This window comes from Dasypus novemcinctus, chromosome 3 (genome assembly GCF_030445035.2).
Source record: "Dasypus novemcinctus isolate mDasNov1 chromosome 3, mDasNov1.1.hap2, whole genome shotgun sequence".
NCBI classification, from domain to species: Eukaryota; Metazoa; Chordata; class Mammalia; order Cingulata; family Dasypodidae; genus Dasypus; species Dasypus novemcinctus.
In genome coordinates this window covers 165,760,869-165,781,857 of record NC_080675.1, presented here as the reverse complement: position 1 = coordinate 165,781,857, position 20,989 = coordinate 165,760,869, and the positions used below count along the sequence as shown (strand labels likewise).

At 46.0% G+C, this 20,989-nt stretch overlaps 1 protein-coding gene across 2 annotated transcripts in view; it reads left to right on the top strand.

Annotated features, from left to right (window-relative positions):
• Positions 1–686: 686 nt before the first annotated feature.
• SLCO3A1 (solute carrier organic anion transporter family member 3A1) overlaps positions 687–20,989 on the top strand; it is a 295,681-nt gene continuing 275,378 nt past the window's right edge. The window contains exon 1 of one of the 2 annotated variants that reach the window (XM_004468090.5): positions 687–992. In XM_004468090.5, the coding sequence (XP_004468147.2) occupies positions 813–992 (180 nt within the window). In that variant the 5' untranslated portion in view covers positions 687–812. The remainder of the gene's footprint in view (positions 993–20,989) is intronic. The other variant, XM_004468091.5, reaches the window with a different exon arrangement.

Here is a 20,989-nt window from a genome sequence, read left to right as displayed (position 1 = left end):
ACATCTGTCCCCAGAAATATCCAGGCGGAGAGGAAGAGCGCTCACTCACCCCTTCCTGGGTCCTCGGTATTCCCTTTCCTCCTAGAAACACCCCTTTCCCTCCTCTAGCACCCCGATGCCTAGACATTGGGTCCCGGCCTCACCGGGGCGCCTTTGCACCCGCATCTCCACGCGCGGGTTTCTGCCCGCAGCCCGCATCCCTCCCCGCCGCGGCGCCCCGGGCCCCACAGCGCCACCTAGGGGCTGGGTACGGCCCTCCCCATTCTGGGGCACCCCCGCCCTGTCCCCACCAGGGCTCTCCTTCCTCCCAGCAGCCAGCCCCTCTCTACCGCTGGAGCGGCGCCGCTCTCCGCGCCCTCCACGGGTTCCCTCGCGCGTCCCCGGGGGGCGCCCGGGCAGCGGCGAGCGGCGAGGGAGGCCCGGCCGCGGGGCAGGGCCGGGGGAGGCGCGGGCAGGCGCTGCCGCGGGCGAGGAGGAGCGGGCGATGGCAGCGGCGGGCGGCCGCGGGCGGCGAGGCGGCGGCGGCGGCGGGCGGCGCGAGGAGCCCCTGTGATTGGCACAGCTCGAGCCGGAGGAGGCGGCGAGGGGAGGGCGGAGGAGGAGGAGGAGGAAGGGACAAACGCGGCGGCGGCGGCGGCGGCGGCGAGGCGCTGTGCTCTCCACCTCTCAACCCCGGCAGGACGGGGGCGGCCGCGGCGGGCCCTGGGCGGGGACAGCACGCAGCCTCGCGGCGCGCACCCGCGCCTGGCAGCGGCCAGGGCTCCCCGGGCGAGCGGGAAAGCGGCGGCGGCGGCGGCGGCGGCGGGGGAAGGATGCAGGGCAAGAAGCAGGGCGGTTCGTCGGGCGGCGGCCGGAGCGGCGAGCTGCAGGGGGACGAGGCGCAGAGGAACAAGAAGAAGAAAAAGAAGGTGTCCTGCTTCTCCAACATCAAGATCTTCTTGGTGTCCGAGTGCGCCCTGATGCTGGCGCAGGGCACCGTGGGCGCCTACCTGGTGAGTCCCTGTGCCAACTCTGCCGCGGGGCCCCTTCCCCAGCCCGCGCCCGAGCGGCCAGCTGGCACGAGGAGGGGGCCGCCCGGGCGCCGGGGGCAGGCGGGCATGACCTCGGCCCGGCGACGAGGTTGACGAGTGGTGCAGAGGCGGCCGCCGGGGGAGCTGCCGGCCGGGGCTGCCGAGCCAGCCGGGAGCGGGCGGGGACCGCGGATGCCGGCAGCAGCTCGGGCGGCCGCCGGGGACTGGGGGTGCCCTCGAGGAGAAGCGGTGGGCAGGTGGGCGTGAAATCCTTTCCTCTCCCCGCTCGAAGGCCAGATGGTGAGTTTAGGAGCCCCCTCGGCGGGGACGGCATCGCTGTTTTCAGGTGACCTGCACATGGCAAGAAGAGCCAGTTAGCATCCTGCGTCCTCCCCATTCCATCCGCCTGGAGAGCAAATCCATTATGCATCATTTTCTCTAAGCGCTTTTTGCATCCGCCAATTAAGGGGGGATTTAGAGTGAAAGGCTCCCAAATGTGGCCCTGATCCCAGCCAGGGCTGCAGGGCCAACATTCCCACCCAGTACCCCAATAGCCATCTTTAAGCGTCTGGGATAAAGTTACAGTACCTGAAGAGCAGCTGCGAGTTTAGGTAGTTTCTGCTAGCCACTCTTGAAGCTAAATTCCCCTCAGTGGGCTCTTGCCCACGAAGGGGTTGCCACATTTTGCACAATGTGCATGTATTTTATTGGCCTCCAGAAAGGTGATTGTAATGTTCAGATGGCCCGTGGGTGCGTGGCATATCGGAGGAAACAGCTGGTAATGACTCAGCACTGTCAAGTAGCTACTTTGCCGCTTTCTCCTGCCTTGCTCAGGTGGTCCCAACTGGAATTCCGGAGAGTGCTCTGCCAGATCCGAGTACGGTCCGGTGTAAACAGGAAAAGGTTTTTCAGTTTGCGATGCTCAATCATTTCTTAGCTATTGACCTGCAACTGGAATCCAGTGTCAGAGACTTTGAGGGTTTGTGAGCAACTTTGAGGAAGGTGGACTTGGACGCAATTTCAGCTGTTGGATAACCACATCCAGAGATAGAACTATGCTCTTCCTGAGGGTACCAATAATCCCTCATTCCTGGCCTTGGGTTCAGGTTAGTGAGGGCCAGAGGCTGGGTGCCCGATTCTCATTCATAAACTATCGCCTAAACTTGGGGCTTGCTGTCAGAGGGAAGTACAAGCAGCGCTTGGTCTCCTGTGTTGAGTAAAGTCAGTCATTTGGTTATTAGGGAGCCTTCTTCAAACTCAGCTCGGTTCCTGGGGGGACAGAACTGCAGGGCTTCAGAAAATCAAATGCATTCCCTTGCTCCTTCTGAGATGAAAGGTATTTAAATCCGTATCCCTGTCGGGCACATCTGTGACATTATGTTGCAGGTAAACCCTTTGGCTGAAATCACATTTTGTTTTCTGTTTAGGTTTTTGTTTCATAAAAAGCACTCACTCATTTTGTCTGTAGTTGCAGTGTGCAGTTGCAGGTAGTACCTGTGGCCTTTGGAGTTTTGAGGTTAGGGAACAGCTGTCTGGGGCTTTAGTTGTCAAAGCGTCCTTAGAGGAAATTTAAATATTTAAAATATTGAATAGGTACATGTATTATTAAGATGCAAATGCATGTTAATAAAATATATGTGGGTTTCTTCTCTAGCATAAGCAAGCATACATAGTACCTAACCAGGTTTTGTTTGTCAAAGGAGGTAATTATTATATTTACAGCTTCCTTCTGTTTAACAGTCTGGTTGCCTCAAACTGATTTCGCTCAGTAGAGTGCATTATTCATGTATGGCAAACACTAACAGAACTTTTCATGCAACGAATGATAAAAGCGTAGGCTTGTTGTTAGCTTGCCATGATCTAAGGGTTTTAGAAAGAAATGATGCTGGCCCATGAATGGCCCAGCTCTTTCGAAAGTTAGGAAGCAGAGGGCTCCGTGGAGTAGTGGATGGAGGCAGGGGACAAGAGGTGGCCTTGAGTCCAGGAAGTGAGTGGCAGGCAGAGAAGGAGTTTGGTCCACCTGGTGGTGGCACCTGGCACTTCCAGCTGTGGCTGATGAGAAACCTGTTTCTGTGGGGTTGGGTACCTGGAGTCAACAGGTAACTTGCAGAAAGCAGATGGAGGCTTGGGAAATGTAGTTCATTTTGATGACTCAGAGTGGAGTTGTAAGGCGCTAGGGCTCTACTTGCCCGGCTGCCCTCCACTTTCCCTTGCTCATGAAAATAAGTAGTGTGCTGGCCAGGTGGGCTAAACCAGTATAGTGTGCTCTTCCAGGCCACTTCAGCGTTTTCCCTTCATCTGTTACTTGGGAGATAGACCAAGGACATTTGTTGTTCCTTCAGCTCTGTGAGACTTTTCTGTGGCTAATCAGAGAGTAAAATGTTGCAGGATATTTGCAGTAAAGGCACATTTCCTCCCTTTCATTCATCAGGGCTTGCTTCGTAGGAAACCTGAGCACCTCTGTGTGTAGGTGCTCACATGCATGGGGTCCACGTGCAAGGTGTATGTGTGTTATACATGACCTTTACATTCGCCATTAGCCTGCCCTCTGAATTTTCACATGCCTCCTGAAGGTCATGACTTGGGACGCTTTCAGCAATGCACAGTTTCACGCAGAGAAGGATGATCGCACATTCGATGCAAATGACATTATTTTCTACTTGATCCCCAAAGTCCATGCAGCCACCTTCTTATGTAGTCTCCCCAGGTGCCAATTTTTTTTTGAAGGCTCCATTTCTTTCTGAAAAGGAGCAGCTTGCTTCTGTACCTCAATGACACTGGTGCAGGTTTCCCAACTGCAGGACTGCGTGAAGCAGGAAGTTGCTTGTGATTTGAGAAGCAACTTTGAAAAGCAGGACTTGGGGTATGTGTGCATGCGTGCGTGCGTGTGTGTATGTGTTCATTCCTTCAAACACCTGCCCAGAGAGGACAGCCAAGGTAGAAACTGAGGTGGTAAGGCCACAAATTTTTAGGCTAGGCTGGGAACCGGCAACTTTCAGCCTGGGTATCACGGCCTTCCAGGGCAGTGAAGAAGGAAGGCCCTTGAACTTGATGGCCACACTCGTGATGATATAAATAAAGTAGTCCACCTACAACGGGGGCAGGGTTTGGTGCTTGAAATCTGTTAGAGCTGCAGATGTTTTAACTGGAAATCGTGCTTCAAATAAACCAAGAAACTCAGGGATTTTCTATGGCAGTCACTTAAATTGCCTGACTGACTAACGTATAATTTTTTCAGCGCAAGAGAGATCCACTCAGTTTGGTAGTCATTGTGTGCCCAACAGGGAGAGCAGTTTAATTTACCTCTACCTGGGTCTTTGCTTTCAGTGGCTCTAGTCTGAATGACCTACTTGCAAGAATGTAACATCTGCTTAAGTCTTGGACTGTTTGGAAAAGCGGATGGGCAGATGGGCACTGCATGCAGAGAGAGTAATTTTGTCTGCATTTAGCCGGTGTTTGATGGAGACTCACTGAGATGGTTTAAGCCATTGATTGAGGGTAGCCCTGCGTATAGTGGTTCACACCTGCTATCAAATTACTCGGCGCTGAAGTAGATAAGGATGTGTACAGGAAATTAAAACCTCGGAAACTTCTGGGCAATTATGATTCCGGCTCACATATATATGCATTTGAATTTTCTCCAGATGAAAACTTACAAAGGCCCACCTAGACTCCTGGGTGGGGCTTTTTACAGGCAATTCCTATGAACCCAGGGTGGACATTTCCCTACTGGGTTAGGCAAAAGGAAGTCTGAGGTTATGGTGAAAAAGTAATGGGACAGAGGACCAGGCAGGGTTAACAGAGCTCCATTTCACTGTTTTATAGTCACTTTATTTTTTTAAGCTTGAAAGCATTCAGTGGGCTCGCAATTGATGGGTGAGGTGAGACACCTCTGGATTTATTTATTTATTTCCTAGAGAAGCATCATTTTGAAGATAGGTTTTTTCATCTCTAGCCCAGCAGCGGACAGCTGAGAGACATCTTTGAAGTCCTTGTCAAATTAGTGTGATGACTAAGGCAACTGTATTTTACTTAATCACATTGTTTTTACACACTTATGGTAACTCAAAGGGACAAATTCCCTGCTATTTGCATAATTACTGTATAGCCTCAGGTAGTATGAAAATAAATCACCCTGTTTGGTTTCTGTTTTTCCTTACTGCGTGGTGTAACATGTTTAATAATTATTTAGGAAAAGAAGTATATTTTTGAAAACTGCTTTCAGTCAGCTAAGGGTACACTTTGCTCTTGAGGGCAGGGAATTTCCTTTGCATGTTTAACAATAAAAGAAAGAGAATGAGTAAAGCGAGCGAGATCTCCTGAATTTGGTATCTCTCCCCCTATTTCAATTTTAGATACCTTCGAGAAAGGATGGCCCAGAGGCCTCTTGGCAGCGGCAGTGGCTTGCTAATCAATTTGCTCGGCATTTACAGCTCATCTTCCTCTGTGCTGGCGGAATGGCAGTGTTCTGTATTACGCTTGATAGGTTTCCTCTTGCCCAACGTCACTGGTGAGCCCCTGGGCAGAGTCAGCTTCAGCAAGAGGGTCTCTGAATTTGTTTTGCGAATCAGAAAATGACCTTTCCAGTGTTGCCGGGTTTAGGGCCCAAGCTCACTCACATTGGCCTGGGGATGAGTACATTTCCTGCTGCAAAAAAAGACGTTAGAGCTGCGTTTAGTGTCTTGAATAAAGACCAAATTCTGTTCATGCAGTTTGCTGGTTAATGGCAGAGAGCAGCCATCAGCCTTGGTTTCAGGTTCCATGCTTCTTGGATTATGGATTATGGAGGGTTCTCTGTGGTGGCAGACAAGAAGAGTGTTGTCCGCCAGGTCACCATGGGCAGGCAGGTGTATGGGAGGTGCTCGCCCCTTGTGGATTGAGAGTAAAACCCCTAGCTGGCAGTATTTCTCTAAGCACCTTCCAATTTGCCTGAACCGTGGTATCATATCCTGAACATATTCAATTTGCACATGTGTAATTACACACATGTTGCTATGAAGTAGCATAAAAGTACTGTTCCCTTACATTTTACATATGTATTCTATTATATTCTTTACCTTAGTATATTCATTAGGTAGCTACATAACATGCTCTTGTGCAGGTTTGCATAAATTGCATATTCTATTCTGTACTTTTGAAGGTGTTAAGGGACCTTTCCATGATGACTTGGATTGCGTGGATTACACAGATTAAGAACCCAATCTCCTCCTAAGATAAGTCTTGGCTATATTTTATTCTGACTCAGAAATGCCTTTGTTAATCAATAGGTCAGAAAGTTAGCTCTTTTATTTTTGTTTTCTGTTTTTATGATTACATCTCTAATGTAGATAATAAACTCTTTTATTTTTGTTTTCTGTTTCTATTTACATCTATAATGTAGATAATAAGCAGGAAAAAAAGTAGAATCATTGGCCTTGGTTCACAGGATAAGTGAATTGATATGGCCTGAAGATACCTGTATTTAATATAATCTGTTCACCTGTTGTCCTGAGAGGTAGTTTTGCTTACTGGTTAAAACTCCAGGTGGAGAATGGCAAGTGTCTACAGCACCTGTGGCTCTTTAAATGAACATGAGAAGACCTGAGATCCATTCCTATGTTCTCCCCTTACCAGCTCTGTGACCTTGGACTGGTTACTTAACCTCTCTGTGCCTTCGTTTTCATTTTAAAAATGGAAATATAATAGTGCCTATCTTCACGGCAATGCTGTGAGGAGAGACTGAACCAGTACCTGAGAAGCCCTTATAAACTATCTGCACATAGTGAGTGCTTAGTAAATGCTAGTGATTATTAATAATAATGTTGGTACACATATTTGCTGCAAACTTAATAACTGTGCAGCCCCAACCAATGAGAAATAAAATTACAGTCCAGCTTTGGTTTGGCCTTTATGAGTTGTACCCTCTGGTTGTCTCCTCTTCTGTATGAACATTCTGTCTGGGAAGTTAAAAGATTCCAAAAGCAAGAAGTAAGTACGTACTAGCTGCTTATTCTTTTTCTTCCCTTTTTATTATATAAATACAGCAATCCATTTGGTCTTCAAGAGGCTACAAAAATGAGTAGTCATGTGGGAGAGGAGCCCATTACAGTAATGGCTCTGTCGATTGTATCGTTAGTGGGCGCTCGGGGGTGGGCACAGCAGGAATGGGCGTCCGTCTGGCTGGAGGGGCAGGTGCCCTGCCTTCCTCACTTTGGAGGCCCCGGTAGTGCTGGAACAGGGGAAAAGGCTGAGGGAAGGTAGGGTAGGTCAGTACAAAGAGCATCAGACCTGGAGGCAGAAGATCTGGCCTTGAACCTGGCCGTGCCACTTCCTAGCTCCTGGTGATTTGACTTACCTGATCCTCCATGTCCTCTTCTGAAAAATGGGAATAATGACAATCCTGTCTTACAGATGGGTAAGACAGTGAAAGAAGTAGACTTGTGAGAGAGTGCTCAGCACAGGGAGTACTATTCAGCCACTGCTTTCACAATAATGACACTCCCCTGCTCCTTGACCTTGGCACCCACAGAAGTCCCTCCTGGGGAGCTGAGGATCTGGGCTATCCAGGAGGCCTGCCTGTGCTTCTGTTTCTAAAGTGGAGATCTGGGCCCTGCGGCCACAGAGCAGAAAAACAGACATGAGGCCTCCAAAGCGAAGCGTTCAGGGCTCCTGACCCTCCCCGCCAGCCCGCACCTGTCTGCTCGCCCCACCTCCAGTGGGATCAGTGTAACCATTCCTGTACCTTCTACTCCCACATGGCTGGTAATTTTACAGCCTCTTGCTCTGTCTCACTGGATAAGAGGCTCCAAGGGGTGTAGGTCGTGGACACAGGCTGTCCCCCAGGAGCCGTGTTTAAGACGTGCAGCCTCAGGGCTCAGCCATGGTTGCCTGGAAGGGTTCGGGTCCTGCCCTCGCTTCGCCCTGGCCCGCTGCGCCGGCTGCCTTCGTCTTGACTCCACCTGCAGTGTGAAGCAGGCCTCAGCAGGCATATTTCTTGGCGTTTCCGTGATCTCAGTTTCTCGTGCAGAGCAGGATTGTGGTCCTGTTTTCCAGTCCAGGGATTTGTCCATCTCAGCGTATGGTGATTGTTTATGAGACTGAATTCTACCCCACACCTCTCACCTTCCATCATTTGTTTTAGGGGTAGCTTACCTGCCCCCAGAATGGTTAAACCTGACCTTGGGGAGGCTAGAGAATGAGCTGGGGTTGGCTCAGTGAGTCAGTCTGTGGCATGTATTTTGGCGGGATTTCTTAGATTCACCTTCAAATGCTACAAGTTTTGCAAGAACGGATGTGTGACCTGGAGACTACTGAGCCCCAAAAACCTGGTGGCTCTGTGTGACGGCATCACTGAGGAAGGAACCAGGTCAGCTTCAGCTTCCGAAAGCACTGAGCCTTCTGCAGCTATGCTGGTGAGGTGAGCAAACTTGGAACGCCTTCATTCTGGGCAGTCCAGTGACAATGTAGAGAACAGAAACATTCTGTTGGATGCAGTTAGACTCTCAGCAGTTGGCTAAGCTAGTAGGGGTTGAAGTCCTAACTTCCCAACTTCCTTATTTCAGTTCTTCTTTTGTGGTTTTAAGTCGAGCCCCTCTGAAAAGAGGATTTAGTCGTGCTATTCAACCTAGGTGTCTCTCAAATGGCTGGACATCCCTCTTCACTAGCATTTAATTTGGCCATTAGAGTTTTCCTGGACTTAAGCAAAAGCTTCATACATTCCTTCTAGTCAACATACAATGCAAATATTTAAAAGCAAAAGGCAGCAGAGGCTGCTACATGCTCTACTTTTGGAAAGGAGAAAACAATTTTAAGAGATTCCATTCATCATTTCCTTCATAAATAGCTAGTAATACCTCTCCAAAACTATCCTCTTCTGAGCTGTAATATCCTGGTGGCATTTCGAGTTACCTGGGAATGAATTCAAAGAGGGCACTCACTGCAGTGAGGATGTCTTATTTCCTTACCATTGGTTTAAAAAAAATTTTTTTTTTTAGTGTGGTAACATATAGACCACAACATTTCTTCTTTTTAGCCACTTTTCATGGGTACAATTCGGTGCTATTGATTACATTCTCATTGTTGGCCACCATCACCAACATTCCTGACCAAAAATTGTCATCCCAAACAGGAACTCAATATCCATTATGCAGTAATTCCCCAGTCCCTAACCCTTCCCCCGCCAAACCCTGGTAACCCGTGAATCTATTTCTATCACTATTGAGTTTGTTTATTCCAGGTATGTCATATAAGTAGAACCATAAAATCTTTGTCTTTTTGTGTCTGGCCTTATTTCACTTAGCTTGATGTCTTCAAGGTTCATCTATGTTGTGGCATGTTTAAGAACTTCATTCCTTTCTACGGCTGAATATTCCATTAAAGGGATTTTCCACATTTCGTTTATCCATTCATCTCTTGGTAGACATGGGTTGCTCCCACCTTTTGGCTATTGTGAAAAATGCTGCTATGAATATTGGTTTACAACTATCTGTTTGAGTCTCTGCTTTAAATTCTTTTGGACATTGTCCTAGAGGTGGGATTTCTGGGTCATATGATAATTCTATGTTTTACCGTCTGAGGTTCACAGTGGCTGTACCATTTCACATTCCCATCAGCAATACACAAGTATTCCAACTTCTCCTCTTCCTCACCAACACTTACATTCCATTTTTCTAATAGCCAGCCTAGTGATTATGAAGTGATATCTTATTGTGGTTTTGATTTGCATTTCTCTGATGACGAACGATGTTGAGCATCTTTTCATGTGTTTCTTGATCACTTGTATATTTTCTTTGGAGAGATGTCTATTCAAATTCTTTGCCCATTTAAAATTGGGTTGTTTGTCTTTTTGTTGATAAGTTGTAGGAATTGTTTATAAATCTTGGATGTTGAACCCTTATCAGATATTTGGTTCCCAAATATTTTCTCTCATTTTGTAGGTTTTCTTTTCACTTTCTTGATAATGTCCTTTTTTTGCACAAGTTTTTGTGACGAGGTCCATTTTATCAAATTTTTCTTCTGTTGCTAGTGCTTTTGGAGCAAAGAATCCATTGCCTAATACGAGGGCCTAAAGATTTATCCTTGTTTTCTTCCAAGGCACTTAGCTCTTATGTAGATTTTTGATCAATTTTGAGTTAATTTTATATATGGCGTGAGATAGGGATCCAATTTCATTCTTTTGCATATAAGTGATACAGTTTTCCCAGCATCATTTATTGAAGAGACTATTCTTTCCCCATTAAATAGACTTGGCGCCCTTGTCAAAATCAGTTGGGCATAGATGTGAGGGAACATTGGTGTTTGTTAAAACCTTTGCTCTGAGCCCTCTGAAAATTCTGGGCAGCTGGCTATGGCCACAAATCCATCCAAGCAGACAGAGAGGTATTAAGTATTTATCTCTAGGATGAGGCAGAAGGTACAAATTCCAGCAACTTGTTATTGTGAAATAGTGCAAGTCTATCAAAACCCTGGAGTATGCTGTTTGTTCTTCCATCTGTCCATCTGTGCATCCATCCATCCATCCATCTATCCATCCATCCTTATATACACACTTGTTGAGTTCTTTGCTATGGGGCAGATTTTTTATTTGTCTGGTAAGTTGCATTTTGGAATGGGTTTCTGGATAATGAACTTGGTTGTCCAAGTAGTGCTTGAACTATTTTCTTGGTAGCTCTGAAACCTTTTGGGGCACTTACTCCTTAGCTTCCCAGCCTTCAGGTTGTGTCAAGCTGGGGAAATAGATTCAATGCCTAGTGCTGGGGAAGAGTTATTGTGGGCAAGCTACACTAAATCACTGCACGCACAGCTATAGGGACTTGAGAAAGGTAGAAATGATTATGTTTACCTCCATTTCTGTGCTTGCCGGGTTGGTGTAGGGAGCACTATGTCATCTCAGTGTTTTTCACTTAAAGACTGTTGTAAAATATTCATGGGAAAGGCCGTTGTCTTTTTGTTTTGCCAAAAAGGGTTGTGTTCCTTCACTAATTGTTGAATTTGCTCTCCTATCCTGACTTTGCTCTCCTAACTTCAGCTGATTAGAATGAGAAATAGTCACCTTGAATATAAGCAAGTTTAAACTGGAAATCTGCCCTCTGACTGATTATATAAGCTTTCAAGTACTGGACCTGAAATCTTGTGTTTACTCTGTGAAGAAGTCCCTTAATGAAGGTGAAAATTTGTAAGCAGCATGGACCCATATGTTTTTATTATGTAAGGTTTAATTATTGTGATCCAACCTGTAAAATAAAGAATGGTGTTGATTAGTTAATCTCTCTGCTGGCTTTTTAGGTCAGAGAATTGTTTGCAGTAGACCCACAGAGCCACCTAGAGATAGCACCCTGGAACTCAGCTGCTGGCATCTCCTGTCTCCAGCGTGCGTGAGGCTGGTTTTGGGCCTCTGTGGTTACTGCCATTCTCAAGGTTAGGGAGGGTAGGTCTCGGTTAAGGTCACCTGCAGAGATTGCTCATGTGATTTAGGGGGACATCCAGGAACTTGCCTGTGAGTAAGTAGCAGTTAGCAAAACCACAGTTGATTGGGGTAGACCCCATCCTTCAGCCATTTCATTTCCCGAAGCACTGCTATGATGGCATTTGAAAATTTACTATGTCTTATGGGATGTTTTGCATAATCTGAATGTGTCCCAACATGGCACATCACACCATCCTCTTCTCAGAGCCACAACATATGTGGGCCGCACAGCCCAGCAGCACACTTCATGATCATTTTGAATTTCCAGCCTCCTGAAGTGTAGGCAAGAAGGAGTTCCTTTTTTTTTTTTTTTTTTTGCCAGGGTAGATTTGGAGAGAGAAGGCTTAAAGGAAGCTAAATAAATGACTAGTTGAAATAGAAGAGGAACTTCAGACAGGTCTCTCCTGTCTTTATGCAAAAGGTTTGGGGGCAAGGCTCCTGATTGATGATGCAGCATCTTGCGTTGCCTCCCCAGTGCTGGTAAATGCTGTAAATGTGTAAATGGGGAGGCTTTAACATGCCAAAACCATGTTTCTCAGCCTGTCCAAAGAAGCGCATCATTTGGAAACAAACAAACAAACAAACATAAATTAGCACCTTCCCTTTACTTTTGCCAAGCCATGGAGTTGCATATAAATAGATCAGAAAGTCAGCAAGCAATTCTGCAGCTTGCAGCTTGCAGTTCATGGGAGCAGATGGGAGGGCTATAGTGCAGCGCTTGGGCTCAGAGTGACATGGAGCCAGCAGCCCTGGCTAAATCCAAGTGTTTAACCTTCTCAAGGCACACAGGTGCAATGGAATATCCACTAGGCTTCTCATCCCCGTGTCCCAAGGCTGGTCTTGACCTGAATAAAGACTCCTTCCTGTCTTTTCAAACAGCGCTGAAGCTTGTCATTGGTTGCTTTCAACTTAGGTGCAATCAGGGCAGAGATGTACCTGCATCTCCAGAGCCAGACCATATTAACTAGTAAGTGTTAGCATGCAGGTAGTTGGGAAGACGAGACAGCATATAGTTTATTTTTGGAGGTAATGATTAAAAATATAAACATATAAATAGTACTTTGGTGATTGCTGGGGGGAAAAAAACATTTATTTCTCTCTTTAAAAACATTCCTCCTTTTTTTTTTTTAAAATAGCCTCCATCTTTCTTAATAGGGCACCATACCTATCCTTAATCTAGTGAACAGGTAAAAATACATGCTTTGATAATTATTTGTTGTCTGCTACTTTGCCTTTCATTGGGAAATTCTTTTGTCTTTTAAAAATAACAGTTACAAGGCTGGCATTAAAAATAACTTAAGGACTGGTGGCTGCACCCACGTGTCAGGGAGACTATTCAGGGTGACACGTGAAGCATTTTCAATCCCCAGAAAGGAAACGTGGTGTTCTCATGTTTGGGGCTGTTGCCTCTGTGGCCACTTTCCTCTCTGCTCCGAGTGAGCTGAGCCGTGGTGGTCACCTGAGCTGCAGTGGTCATGGGTGGTCAGCTCAGGTCTATTGCCTCTGGGCGTTCCTTAATTTTATTCTTACCTCCATCTGCTGGCTCTTGCTTTGCCAGCCCAGGCAGGACGCCACAGGCAGGTAAGGCGGACCTTCGCCATGGCGCAGTCCTGCGAGTCGAAACCCAAATCACTCCCAATTTGGATGGACCATGGTGCCGGGCTTGTGCCACGGACAGCACCCTTGCCCTCTGAAGGGTTTTGGGTTGGGCAGGAGGATTATGGGAGATTTGTAGGAGGGTCGTGGTGAGATGTAGAGTCAGCTGGGCAGCCCTGCCTTTGCAGAAGGGCCGCTCCCCATGGCCATCCTTGTTTCCTTTCTGTGGGAAGATGGTGTTAGACCAGGGAGCCCGAATGGATTTTGAGTATCTTTGAACAAATCCTTTCTCCTTTCCGGGCCTAACTGAATTCAGGGATTGACGAATGATCATGTCATCTTGATTAAGGGAAATGTCGCATAAAATAGCCTAGGAACACGTGCTCTTGTGTGTGTGTGTGCGTGTGTGTATGTGTGTGTGTGTGTGTACACTCACGCATTTCCCTCACCCCTCCTGCCGCAGATTCCTTAGCAGGAACTAAACCCAGTAAAATTTCCAGCTGACTCTGTCTCCTCTCTGAAGCCCTATCCTATTCCTTGAGACTGAAAGAGAGTTTTGCACAGTGTGCTGTGCCAGCCCGTCTCAGATTTGGCCAGGTATGCATTGTTGTAGCACCAGATATCTGCGTGCTAATCTCATTCATCTCCCTGGCTTTTTTTTTTTTTTTCAGTGGGTGCGGGAGTTATATGCTTTTTGGAATTTCTCAGTCCAGGCTCCTTTTATAAAACTTCTGCTCTGTCTCTGCCAAACTAATTAACTTCACCACCTTCCTTAAGTGCTGTGAGCAATATAGAGTTGGCTAAGGTATCTTCTTGACCCTCATGGGGCTTCGGTGTCCCGTTGGGGGAAAGGGCAGTGCTTCTCATTTTTAGTGACTTATTCATTCATCAGAAAGTTTTGGGTCCTCTTGAAGCTGCACATCTAGTCCATTTGTAGTGCCCGGGTCTCTGTGCTTCTGGTAGGTAACAGAAGGAAAGTGTTTAGCCTCGGAGGAGGGAGGGGTGATGGGGAAAGCCTGGGAGGATGGGGGAAATATTTATGGTGGGGGTTGTAAAATCAGAGTGCTTCTGCAAATTTGTTCAGGGTGGATCCCGGGATAGCAGGATGTCAGGGATTGTCTTGGGAAGAGGCTGGCTGGAGAGGGAGCACTGGGAGGTGGGATGGGATGGGGAAGCCACCCCTGGAGAGGCAGGCCAGGGCCACAAGCATGGGCATGTTGGGGCTAGTGCCATCACTTCTCCGCCTGAGCACACTGCGTGGGGGCTCTTGGCACGTCCCTTGGCAAGGCTTCTATATCTCTGTCCCCCCACCTTTGAAGGGGTTCATTAAAATGCCACTCAGAGCCAAGGTGCCAGCATGTGGCTGGAAGTGGCATCCAGGAGCATCCTGAGACTTGGCTAGAAGCGAGCCTGGCTTCGTTGCATGCTATGGCCAAGGGGCAGAAAGCTGCTGGTGGCCCCGGAACGCTGGCTGTGCCCACTGGGATGGGGGAGGCAGAGGAGGCGGGGAGAGGCAGCTGCTGGCCTGAGGACACAGGACGCCTCTTTTGAACTACCCATAAATCAGATTTCTGCACGATGGGCTAAAATGAGGAAAAGTCATTCTGTATTTGACTTTTGTTCTTTTGCAGAACACTTTAGGTTGGCCTTGGATATATCAGTTCTGGATAACTTGAAAGCTCGTAGCAGAACAAACTGTGTTCACACGCAGGAAATGTCTCCAAACAAAAAGTGGGCGTGCAGTTTACAGTTTTAAAAAATCGGATGGAGGCCATTCAAACTTCCCCTCCTGTTCTCCTTGAGAACTTGGCAAGTGGCCGGGAGAGGGGCACTGCTCCCTGGAATGGGTAGGAATTCAGGGGTCCCCAGAATGAACTTGCCTGTGAGCGGTTGTGATGAGGCCCCAGGTGACGAAGGCACTGGGAGGGCAGGTGGGGGTGGACTGCTGATGTTTCCCTTCAGCTTCAAAGCCATGGGCATTTCTAGTGCCCACGCCTGATTGTCTGCACACGGGGGCGCTGGTGGGAGCCTGGCTGAGCCCCGTCCTGAGCCCCGTGGGGCCACATCCCTTGACTCTGCCACTAAATTGATTCAGGGTCAGGCTAGTGGCATTTTTTTCTTAATATGAAGACACTACTGTTTTACTTCTTATAGCACTTACGTGTTGAAAATTTGGAAAACACACATAAACCTAGCTAGGTTAGAAAAAAGAATAAAAATCATCTATAATTCTAAGGACTGGAGGTTCACGGTCAGCATTTTGGGGTGTGTCCTTTTGATCTCTTTCTCTCTTCACCTGCATCCATGCAGGACTGCTTAGACCCTGACGTGGTCAAGGTTAAGGGCTTTAGTGTCTTTGAAGTCCATGTCCGCTGCTTATGAGTTGTCTGGCTTGGCACAGGTGACTTTACACCTTTCTACTTCTCAATTTCCTCATCTCTAAATTGTGGCTGACATTTATACCAACTTCCAGTGATTCTTTTGAATACTAAAGGAGATAATCCATCCAAAGTGCTTAGCCAGTGCCTCTCCAGTGTCTCGGCAGTAAATGTTACTATTTTAAATGATAAAATTGCCTCACAGTATACATTCTCTGTTTAGGAACCTGCTTTTTCCACTAAAACATTGTGATCATTTTTCTGTTACTTCAGATATTCTTTCCTAGTGTCAGAAATGACCTTATTGCTTTTATTAAAAATCCAATTTTTTAAAACTGTAAAATTGTCTACTCTACAGCATTTTAAAATGAAGAAAAGTTCAGATGAAAAACTATTGTAAAACCATTCCAAATCCTACCATCTGCAAATAATCATGATTGATGGGGGTTTCAGGAGTGATAATTACACCTTCCTTTCTGCACCCCCTCCCCTTTCAGATTAAGAATCAGTTGGGAAGTGGCCCTGCCAGCCAGCCACAGGGGCATACAAATATCAGCTGGAGTGTGGATTGGAAAATTCAACTCAGTCTGTGGCCAGAATCAGCCTTCCCACTACTTTGCCCCCAGAATAAAAGTCACCCTTTCAGAACTGATCGCTTTTTGTCCAGGTGAGCTGACCTCAGAGAGGAGCAGAGAATTTGTGTGCATCCAGAGGATTATTCCCTGAAAAAGAGGACAAGGAAGAGATGGGCAAGGCTGCTAGATTCTTCTTTGCAATGTTACCAACCCGATAAGTCACTCCTTCTCTCTTTGGGGAGGACGGGATGAGGACGTCAGGAGGTGCATGTGCTCTTATTCTTACTTCCAGAAGGTACCCATTCTATAGTATGGATGGAGGCATGAATGTTGGGGGGAGGGAAAAATAATTCCCCCTTATAAGGATCATTCTTGTATGTAGACAAATGGCTGGCTAGCTAGATACACTTTAAAAAATATATGTTCCCAAAATACAAATTACTAAATTTAATTTCCTTCAAATTTCACAAAAGAAAAAGAGAGTGAAGTAAAACTAGTGAGAATTCACTGTCTTCTGCCATTGAATGGTGCTGTAGAAGAGTCTGAGTCCAGTCTGAACTTTTCTCCCCTTATAAATGATTTGCTTTTTTTTTGCCAGGATACCCAAGGAATCCTTTCTTAACATTTGATACATAACTTAACCATAATATACATGACTGCTGCATGCTATTGCCATACTTTTTGGAACTTGAAGTGTTCTTTAAATCAACAGATTTAATTCTTTATTCATTTCAGAGAAATTTCTTTTTCTGTCCCTTTGGAGACTTTTAGTTCTGCATAGTGAGTTCTCTCTTACAAGGACATCACTTACATGTATGTTGGGTTGTCTTTGTACTCCATAGTTATTTATTTTTCTTTCGTTACTTCAATCTCTCGTTTTCATTTTCTTTCACTGTATCTTTAGATTTATCTAGTCAGTAATTCAATTTTAAGGCATCTTTCTTTAGTTCTCTGTAGATTCTATTTTATGTTAGTTCACTAACGTGTTTTTTTTTTAAGATTTATTTTATTTATTTATTCCCCCCCTTGCTACTGTTCTCTGTGTCCATTTGTTGCATGTTCATCGATGTCTCTTTGGCCTCTCTTTTCATCTTCTCTTTGGGAGGCACCAGGAACCAATCCTGGGACCTTCTGACATATGAAAGAGAAGAGCCACCTCAGCTCCCTACCTTTTCCTCTGTGTCTCTTTTTTTGTTGTGTCATCTTGTGTCAACTTGCTGCATGGGCCAGCTCTCTGGGTGGGCCAGTTCTCTGTGTCGGCCAACTCACTTTCATCAGGAGGCCCGGGAACTGAACCAGGGACCCCTATATGGTAGATGGGAACCCAATCGCTTGAGCCGTATCCGTTTCCCTCTAATGTTTTTAGGCCCAAATTTATTTGTTTTTTTTGTATTGCCATTGAGTTCTCAATTCACTGAATTTATATTTTTATTAAGTTCTATGACTTGAAGACCTTTTTTTTTTTAAGATTTATTTATTTATTTCTCTCCCCTTCCCCCCCACCCCGGTTTTCTGTTCTTTGTGTCTATTTGCTGTGTCTTCTTGGTCCTCTTCTGTTGTCAGTGGCACGGTAATCTGTGTTTCTTCTTGTTGCGTCATCTTGCTGTGTCAGCTCTCCGTGTGTGTGGTGCCATTCCTGGGCAGGCTGCGCTTTCTTTCATGCTGGGTGGCTCTCCTTATGGGGCGCACTCCTTGCATGTGGGGTTCTCCTACGCGGGGGACACCCATGCATGGCACGGCACTCCTTGTGCGCATCAGCACTGCGCATGGACCAGCTCCACACAGGTCAAGGAGACCCGGGGTTTGAACCGCAGACCTCCCATGTGGTAGACGGACGTCCACCGCCTTGAAGACCTTTTGATCATTTTTTTTCTCTGATCACAAGAATCAGAATACAGGATGCCTTTTTTCCTTTCCTCTAGGACTTCTTTCCTTTCCTCTTGGAGTTTGTGTATATAGATGCCATGACTTTTTGTTTGCTTGTTTTTCCACTCTGTTCTTGCCTAAGTAGGACTGACCTGATCTTTGTTATTCAGGGAATGGGTGATTTCTTGACTTAGAGCATCTTTGTTTCCCCCCTTCACCACCAGGCTGATGTTTAAAGGCTGATTTGTACTTTCTGTGAATGCTTTCTATAGTCTGAAGATATTTAAAGAGGCCAGGGCTAGCAAAGCTACAGTAGGAGGTATGCAGGTGCTTAGAAGCCTCAGCTGCGATGTGTGCACTGGGTGACTTCAGCTTCTGGGATTTAAGGTCCTGTAAGGGGGTTCAGCCATCCTGTGTGGGACACATGCATACTCTTGAGCAGTGTTTTCTGACCTCAGGTCAGCCCTGGATTTCATTCTGTTCTCCTGGAGCCTTTGCTTCCTCCCAGCAGAAGGAATTAGCCCCATGGTTCATGGCCCCCATTTCCTCCTTTTTCCCTTAATGGATGTTTCCATGATTCCCCAAACAGAAGAGGGGAATATATGGATGCCTCCCCAGATGGTCTTTTTTCTCCAGATTTGGTGCTCCTAACTCTCAGGATTTTTATTTGCTCACTGGCTTATTGCTCTTCCTCAGGCTGTGGGATGTAGGGCTATGAGCTGTGCCACCGTGTACCATTCTGTTCTGCTCTAGAATCCCCCTTTACTTTCCTTGGCAGGCACTTCTTAAATTTTGTAACACTGGATGTGCTCAATTCCTTGTTTGTTTTTGGCTGGAGATTATTTTATTTTATTTCTGCTTTTAAAAATTTTTGTGAGGTATTGAAAGACTGGGAACCTGCGCAGAAGTTTCACTCTCTCATTTTAAGTGGTAAAGTGTCTAGCGTTGTTTAAAAGGAGTATGTCATTCCTTATATTCCTTCCTTCTACTTGTACATGGTAGGTTGTTTACAGTTTTGTTTTGCCGATAAGAATTCAGAGTTTGCATTACTTTTCACTGTTTTGCTTTTCAGACTTATAAAATGGGATGATGAAATGAACGGGACAGCCACAAATATGAGAGGAGTGAAGACAGAGCCCTCTGTGGAAAGGGGAATTGACATTTTTCAAGAGTCTGACAGAAGCCAGGAAGTACATATATGGTCTGATTTAGCTCTCACAACAGCCCTATGGGGTCACTGCCAGTATTTCTGTTTCATAGATAAGGGAACCAAATTTCAGAGCAGTTTGCTCAAACTTGCCTAAGTTGACACAATTAGGGTGTGATCCTGTGTCTCTCAGTTCTGTCTTGCTCTAAAATTCATTCCCTTTCCTCAGGCCACACCTCACCAAGGCATCACGGCAGAATCAAATGCTTAAGCATGTTTGGTGTTTTGATATCGTTTTAGCATGCTACTACCTGTGAGCAAACCACGGTCCCTCCCTCCCTGGCGCCCTTCCTTCCTTCCTGAAGAAGGTAATGAACATTATGAGTGACATTAATTTGTCATTTGTCAGTGACTTCATTGGTACCAGAGAGCCACCCGGTGTTATCTGTCCCTCCTTTCCTCTTTAGGCACAAGGGTCAGTGCTTCCACGGCTGGTCACTGGGCCCCCAGTGCCAGCACGTTGCTACCTGCGTGCTCAGCTCTCGACTGCATTTGCGCTCTTAACCGCCAGCCCGTCAGAAACAGGGGCCTTTACGTAATCATTCTGCTCTAACAACCTACCATGGAATCGCACACTGCTCCATGCCGTTGTGAACACAACACTCTAATTAATGTTCATTTCTTGAGAAGATGATGATGGTCATTTTTTAAATCTTGCCACAAAATGACATTTACGTTGTTCAAAAGGCATTCTACTGGGGTTACCAAGAACAACCATTTTGGTATCTGTGACAAGACTGCTGGCTGGAGAGTCATTTGTTTAGTGTGGGTCTCAGTTTTCTCACCAAAACCAAAAATGAGTCCAATGCCATCTTATATGTGTGGAATGTTGAATGGGTTTCATAAGTGTTTTTCATGGATTATCTCATGTGAGCCTTACAATTCTAGGCGACAACCCAGGAGCCAAAACAAAACATAAAATGTAGAAATTCCAGTACAATGAATATCCATGTACTCACCCCTTGGTTTGAACAATGGTTAAGATTTGGCATATTTGTGTCATGTCTGTGCTGTATGTACTTTTCACATGCATATATGTACGTAAACCATCTTTGTGCTGAATCACATTCAAGTAATCAGTAACAGAAATGATAGCACTTCACCCCTAAATACTTCAGTATGAGCTCCATAAAATCTGGTCACGTCCCTATAAAACCAGTCTTTAAAAAATTAACTATTTCCTCATTTCACTGATACCCCATACATAATCACATTTTTCAAAATGTTCCCAAAATATCTCTCTTGCTGTTGTTATCTTCTATCACTAGCTGTATCCTTAGCTCTATCTCTAGTGTTAGCTGTTCTTTGAAGCAACCAGAAACCAACTAATGCTCATGCCTGTCATTTGTTATATGATTTTCAGTCTCTTTCAATCGAGAATAAGTCCTCCTCTTTCTCCCACTATGTGGCCTCCTTGAGGAGGTCAGGCCAGTTGTCCAGTGGAATATGTTCCATGTTCTGAATTTATATGATTATTTCCTCGTGGTCTGATTTAACTTGTCCTTTCTTCCTTGTACTTGCTATACATTGGAAGTTAGTTTTTGTGCTTGATTAGCTTTACATTTTCCTTGATTGAATTAGCTACCTGGTGAAGGATTCTGTCTGCCACTTAATATTGTGATGGCTTGTTGATCCCCTATTCATGATGCTAAGATTAGCCATGGGATCGAGATGGGTGTTGACAGCCAGACCTCCCCTATCAAAGGGACATTTGCACACTCAGAGTTAGCAAGCAAGCTGCGCTTGTGTCCCTTTTCACACTTAGGCAGTTGCTGAAGTCCTGAGTGGGCAATACCTTGATTATCAATAACAGTGATCTCTACCATTTATTAAGTGTGTGCTGTGTGCCAGCCCTGAATCAAGTACTTGATGCACTTTATCTCACTTAGTCCTACAGGGGCAGCAGCATTATC